This window comes from Protopterus annectens, chromosome 3.part0 (assembly GCF_019279795.1).
Source record: "Protopterus annectens isolate FY-2018-M chromosome 3.part0, PAN1.0, whole genome shotgun sequence".
Lineage (NCBI taxonomy): Eukaryota > Metazoa > Chordata > Ceratodontiformes > Protopteridae > Protopterus > Protopterus annectens.
Genome location: NC_056731.1, coordinates 394584772 through 394607271, shown reverse-complemented (window position 1 = coordinate 394607271; position 22500 = coordinate 394584772). Strand labels below are relative to the sequence as shown.

The 22500-nt window shown below is 41.6% G+C and overlaps 1 protein-coding gene across 1 annotated transcript in view; it reads left to right on the top strand.

The window, feature by feature from the left end:
* Window positions 1–22500, top strand: part of AVL9 (AVL9 cell migration associated) — a 1171768-nt gene that overhangs the window by 578449 nt on the left and 570819 nt on the right. Inside the window, exon 7 of the mRNA XM_044064846.1 lies at window positions 8990–9030. Coding sequence (XP_043920781.1) covers window positions 8990–9030 — 41 coding nt within the window. The remainder of the gene's footprint in view (window positions 1–8989; window positions 9031–22500) is intronic.

Sequence of the window (22500 nt, the reverse complement as noted above, 5' to 3'; positions counted from 1 at the left end):
CTAGCTGATCCTTCAGTGCCTGTCCATCCTCCTAACAAGGAATCTAGGTCTATGGACAGGTACGGGAAGTGGATGTTTTCGTCAGCGACCTTTGCCATGCGTTCGCTGAACTACCTCTGTCATTTCACTCGTCTTCAAAGAGACTTGATCAAGGAAGCGAGTGAGATGTTAAAGGATCCTACAGCTGCGGGTTTTCAGGATAAGATGAACACTCAGCTGGCTACCCTAAATTCTATAGCTAACTCCTCCATGCGCCTTCTTTCATATGCGGCTGATGGAGCGAGCAGAGCCGCAGGGACAGGTGTGGCCTTACGCCGTCATGCCTGGATGTAGCTGTGCAATTTTGCGGACCCCTTTAAAACGTCTTTCACTAATTCTCCGTTTGATGGATCGTCCCTTTTTGGTCCTCAAGTGAAAGAAACCTTGACAAGGTGCGAGACAGATGGCAAAACTCTTTCTGCCATCGGAGTCCGTTTTTCTACTCCTTCTAGACCTTACCCCAAAGGCCAGAAAAGTGGAAAGATGTGGTTCCGCAAACAATCTCAAGGGACTTTGCCTGACGCACAGAGTCGGTTCCCCTCTAGAGGCAGAGGGGGGAACAATAATGGTAGACGTCGCCGTAGAGGCAGGGGGGGTCCGCAGAACCAGGGCAATCGAGAAACCTTTTCCGATAAGCCCTTCCAGTATCCCTGAGGTGTTGCCCGACTGTCCACCTTCGGAGGCAGTCGGGGGAAGATTATCACTGTACCCAGAAGCCTGGTGATCCCTAACTCAAGACAAGTGGGTACAGTCCATCATTTCCGAAGGCTATTCCATTCCATTCTTTCGCATTCCAAATCAATCAAAAAAATCCCTTCCAGATGTTCCACCCGCTCAAAGGGATCAAGCAGCGTTGGAAATATCAAAGTTGCTTGCAAAAAGAGCCATTCAGCCAGTGCCAGCAGACCAGCAAGGATCCGGAATCTACTCCAAGTTCTTTTTGGTTCCAAAGAAAACAGGGGACTGGAGACCCATTTTGGATCTCAGTATCTTGAACAAGTCTGTCAAGAAAACAAGATTTCGGATGGTCACACTACAATCCATCCTACCCCTATTGGGAAAGGAAAACTGGATGTGCTCTATAGACCTCCAGGATGCGTACTATCATATAAAATGAACAGACGCTCCAGGAGATTCCTCCACTTCAGGCTGGGAACCAGTCACTTTCAATTCAGAGCCCTGCCCTTTGGACTCACCACTGCCCCGGTGTTTACCAAATGCATGGCAGTGGTAGCTTCTCACCTGAGACGTCAAGGATTCCAGGTGTTTCCATACTTAGACGACTGGCTCCTCACAGCTCCTACCAAGCATCTTCTTCTACTTGCCAGAGACTACACCTTTCGCATTTTTCAAAAGTTAGGTATCTCAATAAATTGCGAAAAGTCTGTTTTGTCGCCTTGTCGTGTTATTACCTTCATAGGCGCAAATCTAGACACAGTCAACATGTCTGCGAGACTCACAGACCAAAGGATAGCAGACATACACAAACTGGTCTCCCTTCTCTTCCACAGCAACAGAGTCAAAGTCAGATTAGTTCTAAAAGTACTAGGGATTATGGCGGCTGCTATCCCTCTACATCTATTAGCCAGATTTCACATGAGAATCCTTCAATGGATGCTCTTCACACAATGGTCGTACCAACAACTTCCGATGTCCCACACCATTGTGATTACGCAAGTATGCAAGAATCATCTTCTTTGGTGGATTTCTTCCCCCAGCTCTTCCTAGGAAGACCCTTTGCCCCCCCCCCGGTTGCTACTCTGACAACGGACGCCTCCCTGATCGGGTGGGGGGGGCATTATCAGGGCAGAACAGTCCAGGGCATATTGCAACCAGACGAACGCCACTTGCATATAAATGTTCTAGAGATGAGAGCAGTGCTTTTAGCGTTGCAAGCCCTTCAAGACTCTCTTCCCTTGGGAACGATAGCAATTCACACGGACAACATGTCTGTAGTGTGGTATATCAACAAACAAGGTGGAACCAGGTCCTACCCCCTATGTCGAGAAGCACTCAGACTGTGGAAATGGGCGATTTCTTCTCAGCGGTTTCTGATAGCAAGGAACATCCCCGGGAAGTCCAATCTTATTGCGGACAAGTTGAGCAGAGCTATCCTCATGCCTCACGAGTGGTCTCTGAAAGATTCTATCTTGGAGAAAATTTTTCTCAAGTGGGGTCAGCCTTGCTGCGACCTTTTTGCTACTCCCCAAAACAGCAAGTGCAAAGATTATTTCACCCTCTTCCCGTTACCAGGCCAGCCCAGCAGAGACGCTCTAGTCCAAGTTTGGCCCCGGGGACTTCTGTATGCATTCCCTCCCTTCCCACTAATCTCGCAAGTGATACAGAAAGCTATCGCTCAGAAGGCCTCATTGATCCTCATTGCTCCTTACTGGCCTCGACAAGTTTGGTTCCCCTTTCTACATCAATTTCTGTTGGAGCAACCCTGGCATCTGGACCTAGTTCCAGATCTTTTGATCCATCAGTCGGGTCAGTTACATCGCTCCCTCCCCTCTCTGAACCTCACTGCTTGGTTCCTCCAATTCCAACCTTAGCCAGGCTTCCTCAAATATCTCACTCTGTTCGAGATATTTTGATAGCTTCCCATAAATCTTCCACTCGGAAGATTTATCTTAGTAAGTGGAAACGTTTCGCCTATTGGGCTCAAGGAAGGGACATAGATCCTTTCACTGCTACCATCCGAATAGTCCTTGATTTTCTAGCTGAACTATTCCATGCAGGTTCATCTCCTTCTACTCTTAAAGTTCAATTGGCAGCTATATCTAACTTTCATGTGGGCATCTCAGATTCTGCCATCATGTCTCACAAGCTTTGCAAACCTTTCTTGAAGGGAGTTTTTCTTCTTAAGCCTCCTGTAAGAAATCCTCCTCCTTCTTGGGACCTTAATTTAGTTCTCGCTTCTTTGATTCTTCCCCCTTTTGAACCTGCAGCTTCCTGTTCAATGAAATTGCTATCCTGGAAGACTCTCTTTCTGATAGCCATTACTTCAGCTAGAAGGGTCTCAGAGCTTCATGCACTCAGCTGTCAACCACCGTATCTGTTGTTTCATCAGGATAGGGTATCCTTGCGAACCAATCCATCCTTTTTACCTAAAGTAGCCTCTGCGGCAAATCTAAATCAAAACATTGACTTCCCTGTGTTTTTTCCTAACTTTTCTAACAGATCTGAACAAAAATTGCATTGGCTAGATGTTCATCGTCAATTAAGGTATTATTTGGATAGGACCAAACAGATCAGAAAAACTGGCCAGTTGTTTGTCTCTTATGCAGAAGGCAGAAAGGGCCTTTTAGTTTCGAAGGTATCACTCTCCAGATGGCTAACATCCCTGATTTCCTTTGTCTATGAAATTAGACACCAAAAGTTGCCTAACAAACCTAAGGCTCATTCGACTAGAGCTTTGGCTACTTCTATAGCCTTCCAAGACAGGCTGCCTATTGATACCATTTGTGCAGCAGCTACATGGGCTACTCCTCACACTTTCATTTCTCATTACAAGTTGGACTTAGCTTCTAGACATAGAGCTAATTTTGGTTCCACTGTACTCAAGAGTCTGTTCCGATAGGCCACCCGGGACAAGGTGCTAGGGACGCAGTCCCATCCAGCAAGAGTGAAGGCGAGATAGACAACTTAGCATATAGAAGTTATGTTCTTACCATAACGTTCCATGTTAGTTGTCTTCTTCTCGCCTTCTTTCTTGCGTCCCACCCTCCTTCCCCCTAGCCTGGACAGACCTAGAGGAGTTTGATTGTGACCTCTCTTTCTACCACCTCTATTGTATATGTGTATATGCTATTCCATGCATATAATCCTTCATCAGGTTTCAGGTCTCCTTCCTCCTTTCCTGTTATAGAGGTGGATTTATCCTTTTCCAGTAGTTCTGGATTTATTATTGGCTGGGCCTAGCTTACAAACGAGATCTGAGGTAATACCGCCTAGCATTGTGGGATATAAGGGGAGCCTCGAGCCGGTGGAACCAACTCTCGAGCTTTTAGAGTGGCCGAGTCGGAGTCAACCCATCCAGCAAGAAAGAAGGCGAGAAGAAGACAACTAACATGGAACGTTATGGTAAGAACATAACTTCTATTTTTGCCAAGGCATTTTTTAGATCTTTACTTCTAATGACTTGGCAGTGATATTTTGTACGATTAGATAATTGTCTGGTGGTTTTACTGATGCAAAATACTTCACACCCTTTACATAAACCACAGTAGACAATGTTGCTAGGTGCACAATTATAAATACCCACTGATTTTAATTTTCAAACCGATGTGTGCGAGACTAAATTTGTTGCATACTTTAATATTTTTGCAAAACTTGCAATGCCCACATTTTGACATTCTGTTCTTGCCTGTGTAAACATTTCTAACCTGTTCAACCTCAAGAAAAGGTTTTTAACATGCAAGTCTTTTATAACAAAAAAAAAGTGCTGCCCCTACCACATTACAGACATCTTTATTCCCCTGGATTATACACCAGTTTTTAATTAAAATGTTTTGACTAGAACCCATATCATAGGAAATGGGTAATGGAAATCTCAGACTAACCTCTTTACTATCTACCTTCCTCTTCAGTTTATAACTGAATTCAAAATGGGCTGAAACTTCTCATATCTTGCTTCTATAGCCACTTTCATTACAGCATACATTGAATCAGAAAGATAATCTCTTTCACACAGTAACCTTTTAAAGATTTAACCACTGTTGATAGAACATATTTCAAACAATGTTTTTGGATTTTATTTTCATTTTTATGCTCATCCACATATGTACATACATGATACATACAGCAAACTTAAGTTTGGTGACGACTGCAAATTACATGCAATAATTGAATCCCCAAACAATGTCAGTATATTTGAGGGACTTACACAAATCAGTGATTGGTGCCAAAGCCATGGAGCCAAACCCAGTGCTAAAAAATGCATCATCATCCCCTTTGTAAAAACTATATCTCTGCAGACTATCATACAAATAATATCCTATGTAACAACTCAGTAGTGAGAGACTTAGGAAAGCAACTTGACTGGAGCCTAAACTTTGACAACCATGTGTCTATTGTGATAAGTTAGGCAGTCTACATTGCACACCTCATTAGCAAGGCATTGCCTCAAGATGGAAAGAGGGCATAACTCCCCTGTGCTCTAACCTCATCAGGGCAGTAATTTAAGTACATCACTCCCTTTGATATGTACCTTACCAGGCACCTGCAGCAACTTGAGAGACCTCAAAGATTTTTAACCAAGAAAATTCAGGGTCTCCAGCACGTCCTACATTAACACACTGAAGTCACTGTCACTGTACTCAGTATTGGACAGACTACTTAGAGGAGATTGTGCCTGGCCTACAGAGCAGTCTTGGATCCAAACCTAATGGAAATGCTGCACATCCACAAGTCAAATGGGCAAGGGTCACCCACTCCAGGCACCTTAAATTGGCCTGCGACATAAGTAGGCCCTGATGGAGAAACTGATGGTCTCTCAGTGGTTGCCACTCCTCTGGAATAGGCTACCATCCCACATCAAACAGAGCCCCTCTGTGACCCTGTTTAAGTGTTGCCTGGATGGGAAACCGTAAATTCTTGACAGGGATTTCACCTGTGACACAATTAGATATGGGCAGTTGTTGCTAACTAAGATCTTACATTTACGCAAAATCTTTTATATTGGGTACACACCTGTAAACCTCTATGTTCAGTCAGAAAGCATAGCTGTTGTCTGGTGGTACAGAAATCAGGGAAGACAAATTCATTTCTGCTGTGTCTAGAATATGTGAAAGTGTGGCAGTTCATACAGCTTTTTTGATAGTAACATCCCAGGAGGGACTGGTTCTTTGGCAAACAGGCTCAACTGTCAGTTTCCTGATGCCCCAAGTGTTATCCTTGAGTTCCTCATTGATATGAAGGATTTTTAGTCTTTGAAGCAAACTGCTTTATCTGTTTGCATCTTCAACAGGCACCAGTTGTCCCAAATTCTATTCAGTGATTTTCCTATTTTGGGGAGGAGGCATTAGACCAAGACTGCTGAAACTTTTAAATGGCCAGTTGAACTGCTTCGCACTTTCTTGCATTTTTTTCTTATAGTAAGGTGCATCCAGAAAACCAGACTTCTGAAAGCCAAAGAAGTCATTCTCTTGTATTTTTTTTCTGAAGAAGCCAGTGCATTCTGATCTTTCAAGACATAGCTTTTTTATCCTTTATGTAAGTCATCCTCAGATCTGTGCTGCCCAAAGTTGACAACATGACTTCCCCATTGTCATTAGAAGTTAGCAGTCCGTTCTTTTCAGAAAAAGTAGTAGACGCAATTTTCTCTTCTAAGAGGTTGCCTACTTAAAAGAATTTCTGAAACAAATGAACTTGTTTGTTTGCTTAGTCATCCATCAAAGGAATAGGTCCATTTTTGCCCCCTAGTCATTTTGCTGTGTCACTCTGGGTAACTACATCATCAATAAACACCCCACAAAATCTGGGAACTCATGTAGATAGTAAGACAGCATGTGTCCAAGGTAGTAAGAAAATCCTTCTATGTTGCTCAGCTTACAAGTATAGACATGGCATCTAGGTCCAGAGAGGTCATCGTACCACTGTACTCTGCCCTCATCAGGCCCATCATAGAGTATAATGCCCACTTTGGTATGTACTTGACCTGACACATGCAGAAATTAGAACGTCCATAAGCTTCCTTACAATAAGAATACATGGAGTAAACAAAATGTCCGATGCTGCTCGCCTCAAAGCCTTGTCTCTTTACTGTACATCATGCAGACTACTGAGAGATGATTTTTGCCTGGCATACAGGGCATCCCTGGACCCTATGTTGATGATCCTTTTGCTGATCTGCAGAACAAACTGCATCAGAACTACTAGATCAAAAACCTACATTTTGCTTGTGACATAAGTAAGACATGCTGGAGAGAAGGATATGTTTCTCAGAGAATTCCCTTTCTCTGGAACAGACTTTCCATCCATGTGAAGCAGAGCTCCTCCCTAACTTAAGTGCAACTTGGACCAGTGGATGGGCAATCTGAAATTAATTCCTGGTTTGGTGCCTCTGTCTCTGATGGACAGAGCCACTCATTAAATCACCCTCTATATGAATCAGATTTGTGGGTTTTATATATATATATATATATGTGTGTGTGTACGTGTATATATATATATATATATATATATATATATATATATATATATATATATATATATATATGTTATAAGCCTTTCATGGCAAGGTTTTTAAGGGCCAAATTGGTTGTAAGTCTATTATACATCAATGTACCTATTTGAAATTTTTGATTCTGGTCTTAGCTATTCTTTCATCAAAGTTAATTTGGCTGCTATTTCCAACTTTTATTCTGGCTTAATCTTCCTTTGCCTCTTTTAATGTCTGTAAAGCCTTCTTATGTGTTCCAGTTTGAGAGCTTGTTCATCTAGAGGACATTTATTTTATGCTGGAAAAGCTCTACGCTGTGAGCCAGCTGGTTCTGCATATCTGAAGTTTTCTTCTGTAACCACATTCTTTTTTCATGGTTATTTCTGCCAAGAGAATTTTGGAATTGTAAGCCTTTTCTGTCAAACCTCTGTACCTTAATATTTTTTTCTCTGGGAAAAGGTGTTGGCTTAGAACAAACCCCTCTTTTATGCCAGAAGTTGCCACTGAGTCTACCATCAGTCAGTTAACCTGCTTTTTCTAGATATTTAACTGTGGTGAGTGTCTTCTCCATTGTGTGGATATCTACACCCAGTTTAGATTTTATATATGCAGTACTAAACATTTCCACAAGGATGACCATTTGTATGTATCCTTTGCAAAGTCTGAATTTGTTTCGAACATTTCTCAACTAGCCCTTTCCAGGTACTAATTGTATTTAACTTTGTCACAATGAATGTGGAAGGTTTTTTTCTTGCAGCACACAGGAAGCAATTCTTCTAGCGCTGTGGCTACTTAATGCTGTTTTCTCTAATGCCATAAATGATGACATTTGGGCAGCTGCTGCCTAATCTTCCCTGAACACCTGTACTGTTAACTGCACATTGTTTCCAGGACCAGGCTTTCCTTATGGGTACCATCACCAATGGCATGTTCCATGGTGGACAACCCTGAGGATTAGCTTGGAAGGGTGTCCTAGTGATTATCAAAGATGCCCATCATCTTACTAAATATGAATTATATGCTTACCATAATGATAGATCTCTAAGAAGAAGGTCCATCTTCAGTAACATATCTTCCATACATCTTCCACCCAAAATGCATCTTGCCTGAAGTCTTGTCTCCTCTCCTTTGCCTTTTTTAACTTTTTTCCCCAGCTTAGTCCTATTAAAAGTTCAATTTTTAATGATAGTAAGGGAGAAAGTTCCAGGCAGCATGGAAGTTTTCTGTCAAGCAGTTCTAAAGCCTGTGACACAAGCCCTAAATAATACTGAAACTGGGCATCATTCTTACAAATCTGTTCTGGTATGTATATAAATTGTATTTATTTTTTCCGATAGGTACAGTAACAAAGCTATCTAGTCTACTCAAAGTCTGGCTGTTATGCCTACACACACACACACACACACACACACACACACACACACACACACACACACACACACACACACACACACACACACACACACACACACACACACAGACACACACACACACACACACAGACACACACACACTTCTTTCTCTGGAGATTAATACATAATTTCTAGCTTATAAGTTAGTGTACTGAGCGTTTAGAAGTAGTTGAAATATGTTACATTAGTCCATGCATGCAGGTTAAGAAACTAACTTGTTTCACAGTCAAGATATTTGTGCATGTGCATTTTTCTTTTAAGCTACATTAAACACGAAGAATCAAGTCCAGTTGCAATGGTGCCATATTTGTACAAAAGGAAAACTTGTTCATAGACGTTAAGACCAAATTAATATTTTACATTATTTAATTTTTAGGTTTATCCCCTCGAGACTTGATACTCCATTTTCGACACAAGGTATGCCACAATTTATTCTTTTAATGGTGATGTCTGGTTTGCATTTAGGCAAATACTGCATATTTTGTAAATTGACTGCTAATGGCCATTTTTACCTATCCAGTAGGAGAGATGGAGAAGTCAGACAAGGAAAGAACACCTTTATGTCACTGTCTCAATCATTTGTAGGTGCCCTAGTTGATAAGATGAAAATGACATTAATTGCTGTCTTGTCTTCTAGTGAGCTTGATCTTCTTGATGTACAAATGCAAGAGCTGCCTTTTTATAGATGACACTCTTCTGGACTGTACTCCTGCACCTTCGCTCGTAAATGAAGAAGCCATTGTTGGTCTTCTAGACCTGCTCTCTGTCCTTCAGTAGTTTTATTGGTGTTCTGACTAGCATTGATCCATTTAGTCAAGAAGCAAGTTAGTCAGAGATTTGTGCAGTCCTTTTCTCATTATTATAAACAACATGGAAGCAAATATTTAGTGTGTTGAACTCCACAGATAAGATTGATCCAGGATCAAATTGGCTAGGTTGTTTCAGCGGATTCACTCCTGGTACATCCTCCCTGCTGTCCAGGCTGAAGAAAAATGCATATATACCTCCCCTTTGTACCCAAAAAGCTTCTGAAAGACTGTGAAGCTTTTCAGCAGGTCCTGTGGGAGCTGATAACATTATTGAATAACTACTAATGTATTTAATAGGTAGCATGAGTACACAGTTACATTGTGACCTTCAGCATTTGAGAAATACTGACCTTACTTTCTGGGTTGCCTAAACTTGCTCTTTGCAGATTTGAAACTATTTTGCTCTTTGCAATAGTTTCTCCAGCCATCTTGGTATAAACATATGACCTCATATTCTGGTAGTTTGTCTTCAAGAGTTGGACTTTTCATCTGTGAATTGCGTTGTGCAATCACTTGTTCTTTTCATTCTCTGTAGCTATATGGTGATTGAAGTACTTGCTACACAGGACCTGGACAAGCCTCTTGATAATCTGTGAGCTTTACCTTACTTTAAAGAGAAAAGAATGTTCAGTCTGAGTACCAAATAGCAATTGCAAACGTGCATTGCCACTAAAACACTCCCTGCATTTTAGTCCACTTTCAAGGTGTGTAGAAAAGTAGAGTTTTCTGCTTGGGTTCCTTGGTACTTTTGGATATGCCTGCTATAATTCCCTGAAGATGTAAAACAGGAATATTTGATTTTCACACAGAACAAAAGCAGATGTGAACACTATAAAACTGTTTCTTCTGTATGCAGTTTCATTTCCCACCATACTGTGCATTTGGTTCACGTTGATACAGGTGGGACTCTCCTATTTGTCTTATGAAAACATTGTTTTTGTGTAAAATATTGTAATTGTGGATTTTTCAGCATGCAACCATTTTAGCTGATCTGGCATGTATTATTGGTAGACTAACAATTCAACTGAAAGTATAAAAAAAAATAATAAAACAACTGTGTAACCCAGTCCAATACAAGGTACGAGCAACGCACAATCCAGTCTGGCAGAAATGATATTAGTATATATTATTGCTATTTTTATTTTTTATTAGAGTGTGAAGTTCTTGCATTGAGCTGATTGGAGATTTGTTTTTAAACTTAGAAATGACTGGATAAGTGAATTTATTTAAAAAATTTACATTGTTACTGGTTATTGGTCTGATGAAGCATTTTTGTGAAAGCGCTTACCCCCATATTAAAGTTTATTGAATTGAACGTGTATGTTTATTGTGCTACAATACTAATATAATTTCTGCCAGACTGGATTCTGCATTGGTCGTACCTTTTCTTGGACTGTGTTAAATACTATTTAAATTTTTGAGTAGACCATTTACCCCAGGCATTTTAGTTTTTTACATGGTTTTATTAAAACAACTGTATAAACCAAGAAACGTTGATCATTCCCCACTCCCCAGTCAAGAATCAGAGGGAATTTTTTTATTTATTTGTTTGATTAAACTGGTTAGTTGGCCTGGTATAAGGCCAGTTTATAGCTATGGCTTCTAACAGTGACATAGAAGCATAATAGGTGGCTAGAGCACAGTGTTTTATACAGCATAATGTGCAAGTAGATTTTTACTTATGTACAATAACAGAGTCAAAGTATTAAGTTAAGGTTATAAGGCTGGATGGGTTGGAAAAATGTTCACAGTAAACAGCCTAGGAACATAGCTGAGCACAGCAGTTGAGCACATATCAAAAACATCAGGAGTGTGTACTTTTCAAAAATTAGAAGGTGGTTACAAAGCTTATTAGTTGACAGTTTTCTCTAAAACAGTTGCACTCATTTATGTATCCATCCATGCTTATGAGTTGCATCTGACTCCTACAGACACCCCGTAAAAGGCAGACTCCAGATAGAGAGTCTACTTGGCAAGTAGGGAACACACTTTGGGACAGTTTAGATTTGGTAGTCTGCCTACTGCCCTCCTGGAACATGGGAGTAAACCAGAATACCTGGAGAAAATCCACGCAAACACAGGGAAGACATGCAGACTTTTTTACAGAAGGCACAGCATCATCATTATCATCATCAACCCCCTTTTTCCCCATTTTCTATATGGGGTAGGGTGTCATGTCAACTGTTGCTGTCTATCTCGATTCAGTGCTAATTTCCTGCCTTCAGCACATGTGCCTGACTGTTGCAGGTGTTCTCTAACACAGTCCATCCACCAGATGCCCCCCGTTTGCTCTTGCCTGTTCCAAATCTTTTTTATCAGATTGTCTTCTGCTTTTCTGCACATGTGCCCAAACCATCATAATCTGTTCACTTTGACCTTGTCTGCAATTAGAGCTACTTTGGCTTCTTCTCAGATGTCCTAATTTCTTTGTCTGTCCCACAGTATGCATCCTGCCACCCATCTCAAGCACTTAATCTCCATGACATCTAGCTTCCTCAGCTGCACTGTCTTTACTGCCCGGGATTCTGTACCATACAGTAGTCCTGGTTGCACCACTGTTTTGTACACCCACCCTACTTTTCATCTTCTTTGGCATTCTTCTGTCATACACTACCCCTGACCCTGACACTCTGTGCCAGTTTTCTGCTGCCCCTCTGATTCTAGCTTTGATCGCCTCATTCAGACTTCCCTTCTCCTCAGCTGTTCCATTACTTTCCCTTCTGTCTGTAGTCTCAGCTTTTTCTTATTTCCCCCATTTGCTGCCATTACAACTGTCTTATCTGTGCTCAGTTTCAACCCATGTGCCTTCAGTTTTACATTCCATTCCCTTATCCTTTGCTGAAGTTCTTGCTCAGAGTCTGCCTGTAATGCCACATCATCTGCATACAGCAACGATGTTGACCTGTCCTTTATGACCTGTTTGGTTATGTAGTCCATCACTAGTATGAACAGCAGTGGGCTCAGAGCTGAACCCTGATGCACACCCACTCCCACTGGGAACCTCTCTGAGAGTCCAAACACTGTTCGTATTTGAGCCATTGTGTCTTTGTACGTAGCTTGCACCACATACCAGATTAATCAATTGATGCCATCATAGACATAGTTGTACAGTTAATTGTTAAACCTGAAACATTGTCTGAATCCAGCACCTTTGATGCATAAATAACATTCAGTAATATTTACCCACAAACCTTGATCATTAACCTTTTCATCACTTATACATTGAAACTGTATTTTTAAATATGTGCTGTTCAAATATTTATTTGGGCATTATTCATTTCAGGAACTAAACTCTTATTCAGTTTCTGCTGCTTGAAAACTGGAACATAAGTAGTGCTACATTCTCCAAAATCCTGTCAGAAAAACCTTATCTGTACCATGCCTCATGTATTGATGTATAAGAAAATCAGCAGTGTTAATTTAGTAACGGATACTGCAGTCGCAACGTTTAAAATTGCCCATGGAAAACAAGTCATAGTCTCAGATGGCTTTTGACTGTGTCAAATGTTACTGTTCAATTGAAAGCTGTGTTGTTCTTAAAACAGCATCTGATTGTTGGGAATTCATCATTCATATGAGATTGTTTGGGACGTGTTTCTTTCCACATACATGCCTCTTCAGAATATTGGACATTGTATATCTTCAGTGGGAGCTGTCCCTATAAGTTATTTATATCATTTTAGTGTACCTAGGCTCTGTTTTCCATGTTCTGGAAGGATTTTCCCTGTCTTCCCTAAGAGAACTGGTATTATTCTCTCAAAAATGCTGATGCAGGTGGCGTAAGATTCCCACATATATTTAGCGTTGCTAGTCAAGCTGATCATTTTTTTCTTTTCTTTTTAGTACCATTAGTCTTGTCTTTTTCATGCTGGAGTAATTCATCTGGGTTAGAGGTTTGTGCTAATAAACATAAGATATTTTTCTCTCTGATATTTCTGTAGAGGATTCTTCAACTCAGGTTGCCTAAAAAAAAAAAAAAAAAAAAACAGAATACAGATCTCAGAGGCAGTAGTTATGCCTTCTTATCCTAGCCCCTAAAGAATACCATACCTTGTGCTTGTGCTGTTGGTCTGTCTAAAATAAAACAAAGTTCCAGACCTAAGCTGTTCAGAAGCATTCTTATCTTAAAAAAGATTTCTGAGCATAACAAATTTAAAAATGCATTGGCTGACACAGTGGTGCAGCAGTTGTTTTGTTGCCTCACAACAAGAGGATGTTCTTCATGATTCACTGTTGCAGTCATCACACTTGAGTTATCTGCCTATAGGTAACCCTCAGTCGGCCCAAATACCGGAGTCTTGGGATTTCTGCGTCGGATGCTGTCGCCTCTTCCATGACGTCAGGTCGTCAGGGGTGTAAAACATGCAGCCGAAGCCATTACATCAGTCTTTCTTGCCGAGAAGGCGCCCGAAGCAGAAGCAGTTCGCAAGTGCCAGTCGGCTGCTACCTGAAAATTTCATTTTTCGAGTTTCAGACCTGAAGTCTTCTAAAGCTAAGTACCCTGTTGGGGATTCTTTTTTCTTGCTCTAACCGATGTCAGAAAATATTAACAATTGTCTTGCCTGTGGAAAGCGAATACCTCACAGAGATTTTCATTCTTACTGCATCACCTGTTTAGGCCCAGACCACGACATCCCTAGCTGTCGGTTTTGTGCCTTGTTTAATGCCAGAACCATTCATCATCAGGCTATTTTTGTAGCTAAATTCTTTCGCTCTCATTCTCCATATTCCAAAATGGCTTCGGTAAGCCATCCGACTACCAATCTTCTGAAAAAGCGCAAAGACAGAGACAGACCCCATTGGTCAAAAACTGCTAAAGATGCTTCATTTAAGCTTATCGCCAGTCCGCCAGTACTCAGTGAGGTACCTTTGCAGCCCCTGATGCTTGCTTCTACCGATTCGTAGGGCTCTGCTAAGACCCATTCGGGGTCCGGCATTCCGCGAGATGCTTCTTCGACTATGAAACCTGCGGATGTCTGTACCTTGGATGGGTCCGGAGCTGCTGTGCAGGCACCGGCTTCTGAGGGTGTATTCCTACCTACCGATATTCATATTAAACCGACAACTTCATTTCCTACTAAAACTACCGAGTTCCTCAAGCCGAGAGTTCGCACTACGCCTAGAAAACCGACATCTAAAGTGCTTGCTCATCTTCCCATGCCACAAAAACAAATGCTTAGAATGGCTGAAGACCTTATTACTCTAATTAGGGGAAGACAGCCTTCCCCTGCCAAAAGACAAAGAATTGAATTTTCTTCTGATTCTACAGACGAGGAGTCTGATTACTCTGACCCTTCTGATTACCAGGACATACCCTTATCTACCTATGAGGATTCAGATGCAAAGGAATCCATTCCCTCTGCCTCCCCTCCAGAGGATTTCTCTTTTGGTGAAACCTTGCATACCTTAAGAGAGCATTTCCGCTGGGAATGCCAGGACTGTCCTCAGTCCAAAAAGAGACTCAAGGGAATTTTTAGATTTGCCTCAGCACAGGCCTCTAGCTATACCCCCTGTCCTGCATATTGTAGATGATGTCTTCTTGGAGTCCAGTCTTACTCCTGACACCTTACCACCAGCTCCCAGAAAACCTGACAGGTACTACAGAGTACCTGATTCTCACAAATTTCTCTTTAAGAATCCTACTGCAGATCCAGAGACCATTTTCCAGGGGACCTAAAGGCATTAATGCTACTACAGCCAAAAACCCTAGCCTTTCAGACAGGGATTCTAGAGCTTTAGACAGATGGGGTACGAAGGTATGTACCTCTGCAACTCTTGCCATCAGGGCTTTGAATTGCCAGTTTCACACGTTGAAGCACCAGCAACATATTCTGGAACTAATTAAACAAAAAATGGTGTTACTTTCAGATTGTGCAGAAAATAAAGATTTACAATAGTTAATGCAATCTGCAACCAAGTTATTAAACATACTTTGCAATGTGGGTTTGATGCCTTAGAAGCATCTTGCAGGGCTGCTGTCACTGGTCTGTACTGAGAAGACATGATTGGCTAAAAGAACAAGTCTTACCTGACCATGTCAAAGCAAAATGAACTAGATACTCCATTAAATCAGGAACGTTTGTTTGGCACAAAAGCAAAAGAAGTTCTTAAAAAGATGGAAGAAAAAGCTAAATCTATGCAGGCAGTGAAAGATTTATTACAGGTGCAGCCACCTAGATTCAGTAGGCATTGGCCTTCAAAAAACTGGTCTTTTCCAGTCCCTCTCAGGCCTTCTCATCCAAACCCAGGGGAAACAGACCACCAAGACTACAGTCTCAGGGTATGCAGAGATCTAAACAATGGAGTGTTTCCACCTCAAAACTAGGGAGTGGTAAGCCACACCCTTATGGAAAAAGTTCACAATGACTTTCCAATTATCCTTCCCAGCCATGCCTAAGTATTTGCGCCCCTTGGAGGAAAACTCACCCTTCATGCAAAAAAATGGATGTCCATTACTCAGGACCGATGGGTTCTAAACATTGTATCCCAGAGATACAGATTCTACTTCCACTCTCTGCCAACACCAAGTGGGTTGCCAGACCTTCCTCAAAACCAGTGGGTAGAGGCTCAAAAGCAAGTACTTTCCCTTCTCCATATCAGGGCTATTCAACCTGCTCCAGTAGAACAAAGGGGACAGGGTTTCTACTACAGACTTCCTGGTGCCCAGAAAAGAGAGCTCTTGGCTCCCGATCCTGGATCTATCAATCCTCAACACCTTTCTAGTGGTCCCAAAATTCAAAATGCTTACACTGCAACAGCTTCTTCCTATGCTAGCCAAGGATGCCTGGTTAGTCACCCTAGGCTTAAAAGAAGCTTATCTGCACATCCCCATAAGGGAGTCTTGCAGGAAATATTTACATTTCAGGGCAGGCTCTATGCACTATCAGTTCTCTGCACTTCCCTTTGGTTTATCTACTGTGCCCAGAGTATTCACAAAATGCCTGCCTCCAGCCACTGCATATTGCAGGCAGAGAAATATTCAAATCTACCCATACTTGGATGATTGCCTGATTCAGGCGGACAGTCAGGAATTGCTACTTCAGCACCTGGCATTTGTAAAAAGACTTCTAACTTCACTGGGATACACCATCAACGAAAATAAATCACAACTGGTGCCCAGCCAACAAATTGTATTCCTGGGAGCAAACTTGAACACAACTTCCCAGATTGCATTCCTCACTCCAGAAAAGCAGGTCCATTTGACAAACTATTTCAAACTAACGGCCAAGAAAACCCAGCTATCTGCAAGGAAAAGACTGCAAGCCCTAGGGTTCATGGCCTCATGCATTCTGCTAATTCCATATGCAAGACTACATGTGAGGAAACTTCAATGGTACGTAAAAAGTCTCTGGTTTCAACATTCTCAGGACCTGGAAACAGTGATTCCTGTCATACCTTGTCTAAGGGCAGAGTTCCTTTGGTGGGCAGAAGCATGCGACCATAACAAGGGACTTTCTTTCACTCATCCCCTTGCTGCCCAAACCCTGACAACAGACGCATCAGACTATGCATGGGGGGCTCACATGGAAGGCAGATGCATTCAAGGCAAATGGAGCCCAGAACAAATTCCCTGCATATCAATCAAAAAGAGATGCTAGCTGTACAGAATGGTCTGACAGTCTTCAAATACCTTATCCTTCCAGGACAGCTCCTGATAAATACAAACAACACCACAGTTATGTGGTACATAAACAAGCAGGGTGGGACTCATTCTTACCCACTATGCAGGTTAGCCATGTCTCTGTGGAACACAGCCTTGAGAATCCAAGTGCACCTACAAGCTCAATTCCTGCCAGGCAAACAAATTCACTGGCAGACGACTTAAGCAGAAATCTACTGGACCCTCACGAGTGGAAACTGGAACCCATCTCATTCAAACTTCTAACCCAAAGGTGGGGAACTCCGGAGGTGGACCTTTTTACCTCCCCCCAAAACCACCAATTGAACAAATTTTGCATCAGGAACCCTCACAGCAGCGCCTGGAAGGTGGACGCCCTATCATTTACATGGGAAAGCCTCTCAATACATCTCAGTGTATGCCTTTCCTCCTCTGCCCCCCTCTCAAAAATACTTCTCAAGGTCAAACAGGACAAGCCAAGGGCAATCCTTATTGCACCAGACTGGTACACTGGTACCCATTCCTGCGCAGTCTGACAGCAGTGCCACCCTGGCACCTACATCAGACACCTTCCCTGCTGTCTCAGCAGGAGGGACAGATTTTGCATCCACAGCTGCAAACCCTAAACCTTGCAGCCTGGCTTATCCCATGAATACACTATCAGCATCCCTCAGCAAACAGGTGATGGGCATCATCCTTGAGGCCAGAAGGCCTAGTACTAGGAAATCCTTTGCTGAAAAGTGGAAAATATATTGTTCTTGGAGTCAGTCTCAAGGAAAAGACACAGCTGTGCCCAAATTACCTCAAATCCTTGATTACCTAGCAGAGCTGCTCCACAGAGGCCTATTCTTCTTATCCGTTAAGATTCATGCCTCTGCCATCTCAGCTCATTATAATACTGAGCCTCCTCTCCTTTCTCACCCTCTCATCAAGCAGTTCCTGAGAGGAGCTAACAATTTAAGGCCCCCTAGGAGAGCTCCCACCCTGGCCTGGGACCTTAACTTTGTACTGGTAAAGCTCACACTTCCCCCTTTTGAATCCGCTGCTTCAGAAGAGTTAAAATTCCTTTCTTGAAAAACAGCCTTACTTCTATCTATTACTTCAGCAAGAAGAATGTCCGAGTTACAGGCACTAATGGTGGTGGATCCCTTCATTATTTTCCATGCTGACAGGGTTTCCCTCAGGACTAACCCTTCCTTTATTCCCAAGGTGGTATCCAGTGTGGCTTTAAACCAATCCATCCATTTGCCAACCTTTTTCCCTAATCCTCAGAAAAGAGGGGAAATGATCCTGCACTCCTTGGACATGCACAGACAGCTCAGGTTCTACCTTGACAGGACTAAGCCTTTCAGAAAATCTGACCAGCTACTAGTCAGCTTTGCTACAGGGCAAGGCCATTTCGAAACAAACCATTTCCAAATGGATAGCACACAGCATCCTTTTCTGCTACAAGCACCACGGAAACCCTACCCCTCTGAGGATCAGAACTCATTCCACTAGAGCTCCTTCAACCTCTACAGCATTTCTAAGGGGGATCCCCACCAGGGACATCCTGGAAGCTGCAACCTGGAGTTCTGTACACACCTTCATCAAGCATTACCATTTACCGACTTTTTCTAAATCCAGAGCTGGATTTGCTACAGCAGTCTTACAAGGCCTGCTAGCCAGCCCCAACACTTCTTGACTGCCTCCACCCTTCCTCAGCTTTGGGAATCAACCCAAGTGTGATGACTGCAACAGTGAAACATGAAGAACATAGTGCAGTTGTATATACTTACCATAAATGTAGATGTTCGAGTGTATTCACTGTTGCAGTCCTGGTTTCCCTCCCTCCAGTCCCCTGGTTTTCTCTACCTTTTTACCTATCCTCTTTATGGACATCTTTTATGGTAGGGGTATTTACTTTTTACTGGAGGTGTTCCACACCATGTAATAGCTTCCTATTTTCGGGACTCCTGACATCTAGGGCAAGAAAAACTGATGTAATGGCATCGGCTGCATGTTTTATATCCCTGACGACCTGAAGTCATGGAAGAGGTGACAGCATCTGACGCAGAAATCCCAAGATTCTGGTATTCAGGCCGACTGAGGGTTACCTGCAGGCAGATAACCCAAGTGTGATGACTGCAACAGTGAGTACACTCGAACATCTACATTTATGGTAAGTGTACACAACTGTACTTTCTCTGGTTCGATTTTCTGCTGGAGTGCCTTCTGTGTGGAGTCTGCATGTCCTCCCTGCATTTGTGTGGGTTTCCTTTGGTTGCTCCGGTTTCCTCCCACATTACAAAGACATGTATCTGGAGCATTTCTCCCCAGACTGCCACTGAAAATTGGCTTCATTCCAAGTCGGACTTTCCCGGTAAAGAAATGTTAAATAAAAGTAAATAATAAATAAAGTTGGAAAAGTCTAGGAAGGCTTCTTCAGAATCTGGTAAGAAATGTAATGTTTCCATTTGTTCATCAGAGCAGAGTACTTCCAGTTCAAGAGGGTCTAAAACCATTTAATGAAGTACCTAATGACAAACACCAACCCTAGTCCTGCAAACTTTAAAAACTAAATCGGTAGATTCCTTATTTCCTATTGAAGCCATTACAAAGAATTTTCAAAGTACAGGAGAGGGCTTAGCAGGAGTGTGTAATAATGGGTTAACCAAAACCCACCACAGACAAAAAATTAATTAATAAATAAAATCACCCACATCCTTGTTTTACCTGCTCCAACATTTGACTCTAAGGTGTTTTCTCAAGACTATTTTACTATTATGCAGGCAGCAGACCAGTATGCCTCCGTATTTAAATCTAAAAGAAGTGAAACTTCACCAGTACTGATAAAAATCCTATTGAGTACAAGAAAACTATACAGAAACCCTTATTTCTTTATATTCTATGGAAGATGAAGTGTATTGCCCAAAGTGAGTCATCACACTGCATAGATTTATAGACTTGGGCCATGAAGACACATTCTTCCACTGTGCTTCCTCCCCCACCATTACATTTGCAGAGACCATTATTTACATGGCATATTTTGTAATGGCCCATTGCCGGTTCCTCTTTTTACAAAACATGTAATATGGAGATGAGAATGCCAGAATCAAAGCAGTCAGTCCTTCCTCTTTTTCTGTTTATTTATTGATTTAGTTTAAGCAAAAGTTCTGCATCCAGATTTTTATCTTCCAGATACTTAGCTCTGTAGCACCCAAGGCAGGATCTTTGTAATAACTACAGTACAGGCTCCAACACCATTTTTCTCTCCACCTTTTCTCATTTCAGGAATTCAGTACGACCGGCTGCTTTGCCGTATTTCTGGAAGTAGAATTCTTGAGCACGCGTGGTTACTTACCAGTACTCCTTTTTGAAATTAATACAGGCGACACTGCAGAAATTCGCAGATAGTGATGATAAATATGAAACAGAAAATATTAAATGTCAGTGATTACATAATGGGGTCCGCACTTTTAAAGTGCAGATGTTATGCTGAGGATGTCAAAGCTAAATCAATGATTTCAAGGACTGTTATGACTGAAAGGGTATGTTTGACTAATGGACAGAACATATCCTGAGGACATTAAATGTCTGTTGTTAACTGCCTCAGTAACCAAGAGCATTAATAACTAACATAAAACATTAAGGTAAAGCAATCCTTTAAATTTATGTCAATATTTGTCATACTGCAGTTTTCAGTTTCAGTGACATTACCCTACAAATAAGACAGACTATTTTACAGGAAATATATACATGTCCAGCAACCTTCTGGCCAAAAACAATGTACAGAAAGGCATTCCACAGCAATATCAGGCAGAGGCAGAAAGGTCAAATGTGAACAAATAGTCTTGGTGGCTACATCCTGTTGTTCATGATTAGATTATTGTTGCATTAGTCTAAGTTATATGGTTTATATCCTGCCAAGACTGACAACTAAACATCTTCCAAAGCTTAAGGCCACTTTCCATATATCCCAACTGCTGAACAGCTCAAGGAGAGCAGTATATAGTCAGTGGTTAAGATGCCAAGCCTTTAGAATTTTCTTGCTGTTGAACTTCTCTGCAGGCTTTAAGTGAGTGGTCTTCTTGCACTTCTCCAAGGCTGGGCAGATAGGTACCCCCTTAAGGCATATCTTCACTTTATTAATCTCTATGAAGAAAAGTACATCCTTTATGTCAGAAATTAGTGCTAGAGGCTAGGACTGATGATTTTAGTGGTTGTCACCAAAATGTTTTACCTTAAAACTTATATTTTTAGTCAAGGTTCCCGGCTGGGAAATTCCTGTCAAATTATAATTTTTTGTGAGAAAATGTTTTGCCTTTCTGTAAAAAGTTAGAGCTACGATTTGTGATTTTGGAGGGTGTCACGTTTTACCTCATAACTAAAATTTTTCAGTCAAGTTGTACCACCAACTGCCCAATGTTCCCTTTTACCTTAGTCTTTGATGAGTGACTCTGCTGTGGCAATTTCAGGTACCTGGGCTGCTCATCACTTACTGTCTGTTCCTGTGATGTTGCTTCTTCAGGCAAGGAAGATCCATACTTGTTGGTATCAGAAGAGAGAGTGGACGATGCTTTACCAAGAAGCTGCTGTGGGTAGCTTGATTCCTAGGGAAGGGACTGGACTTCAGGTTGATCTTTTTTCATGGTGGTTAGGCATTATTCTTATCCTGTATCACATGGCATGGTCTGGGTTATGCTAAACATTTATTTCAAGCTTTTCAGTCTTTAAATTCTGAGTCTTACCTGAATTTTAAAAGAAAGATTTCCTTTCTGTCTCTCTCTCTCTCATATTCTTATTATCAGTCTGGGGATAAGAATTAGATTTAGATTGTGTTTGTCTAGTTCCTACCCCACACGAGGAGAATCTGACTTTGAGGGAAGTTTTTTGTTTTCTGTAGATTCCCTTTTGGAAGAGTTATCCTTTTCTGATACTGTTGCCAAACAAAGGCGTTATTTCATTGGGACCAAAAATAAATTCTAGAATCCAAATAAAGGTATACAAGTGCATTTTCCTCAACTTACAGCTGTTCCACTTGTTTTGCCAGCATTAGAGGATGCTTTCTTTGCAATCAACAGTTTGCATTACCATCTGCCACTTGCTAAGTTATATAAGGTTCTCCAGACCCACAGATTATTTTTTCAAACTCTAGATCAGTCCCTGTAATGATTTTGGTCAAAGTCATCTTCAGATAGACATCTTTTGTCAGCTAATCTAATTCCAAATCTGCCAAAGATGGGAATGCCTTTAAGGTTTGGGAAGAAAGTTTATACTTCTTCCATCTTAGCCTTCAGAATAATAAATTGTCAGGCTCTCGTGTCTAAGTCTCAGCTGACTTCCTTTGACAGTATGAGACAATTAATTGCTAAACTCCCTTCTTTAGACTGATGTCTGTGAATTTTTTTATATATTCTTTGCTTCTGGTAACAACATATTCTCTAGAATGTTCTCATGATGCTCCTGATGCTGTTTTCT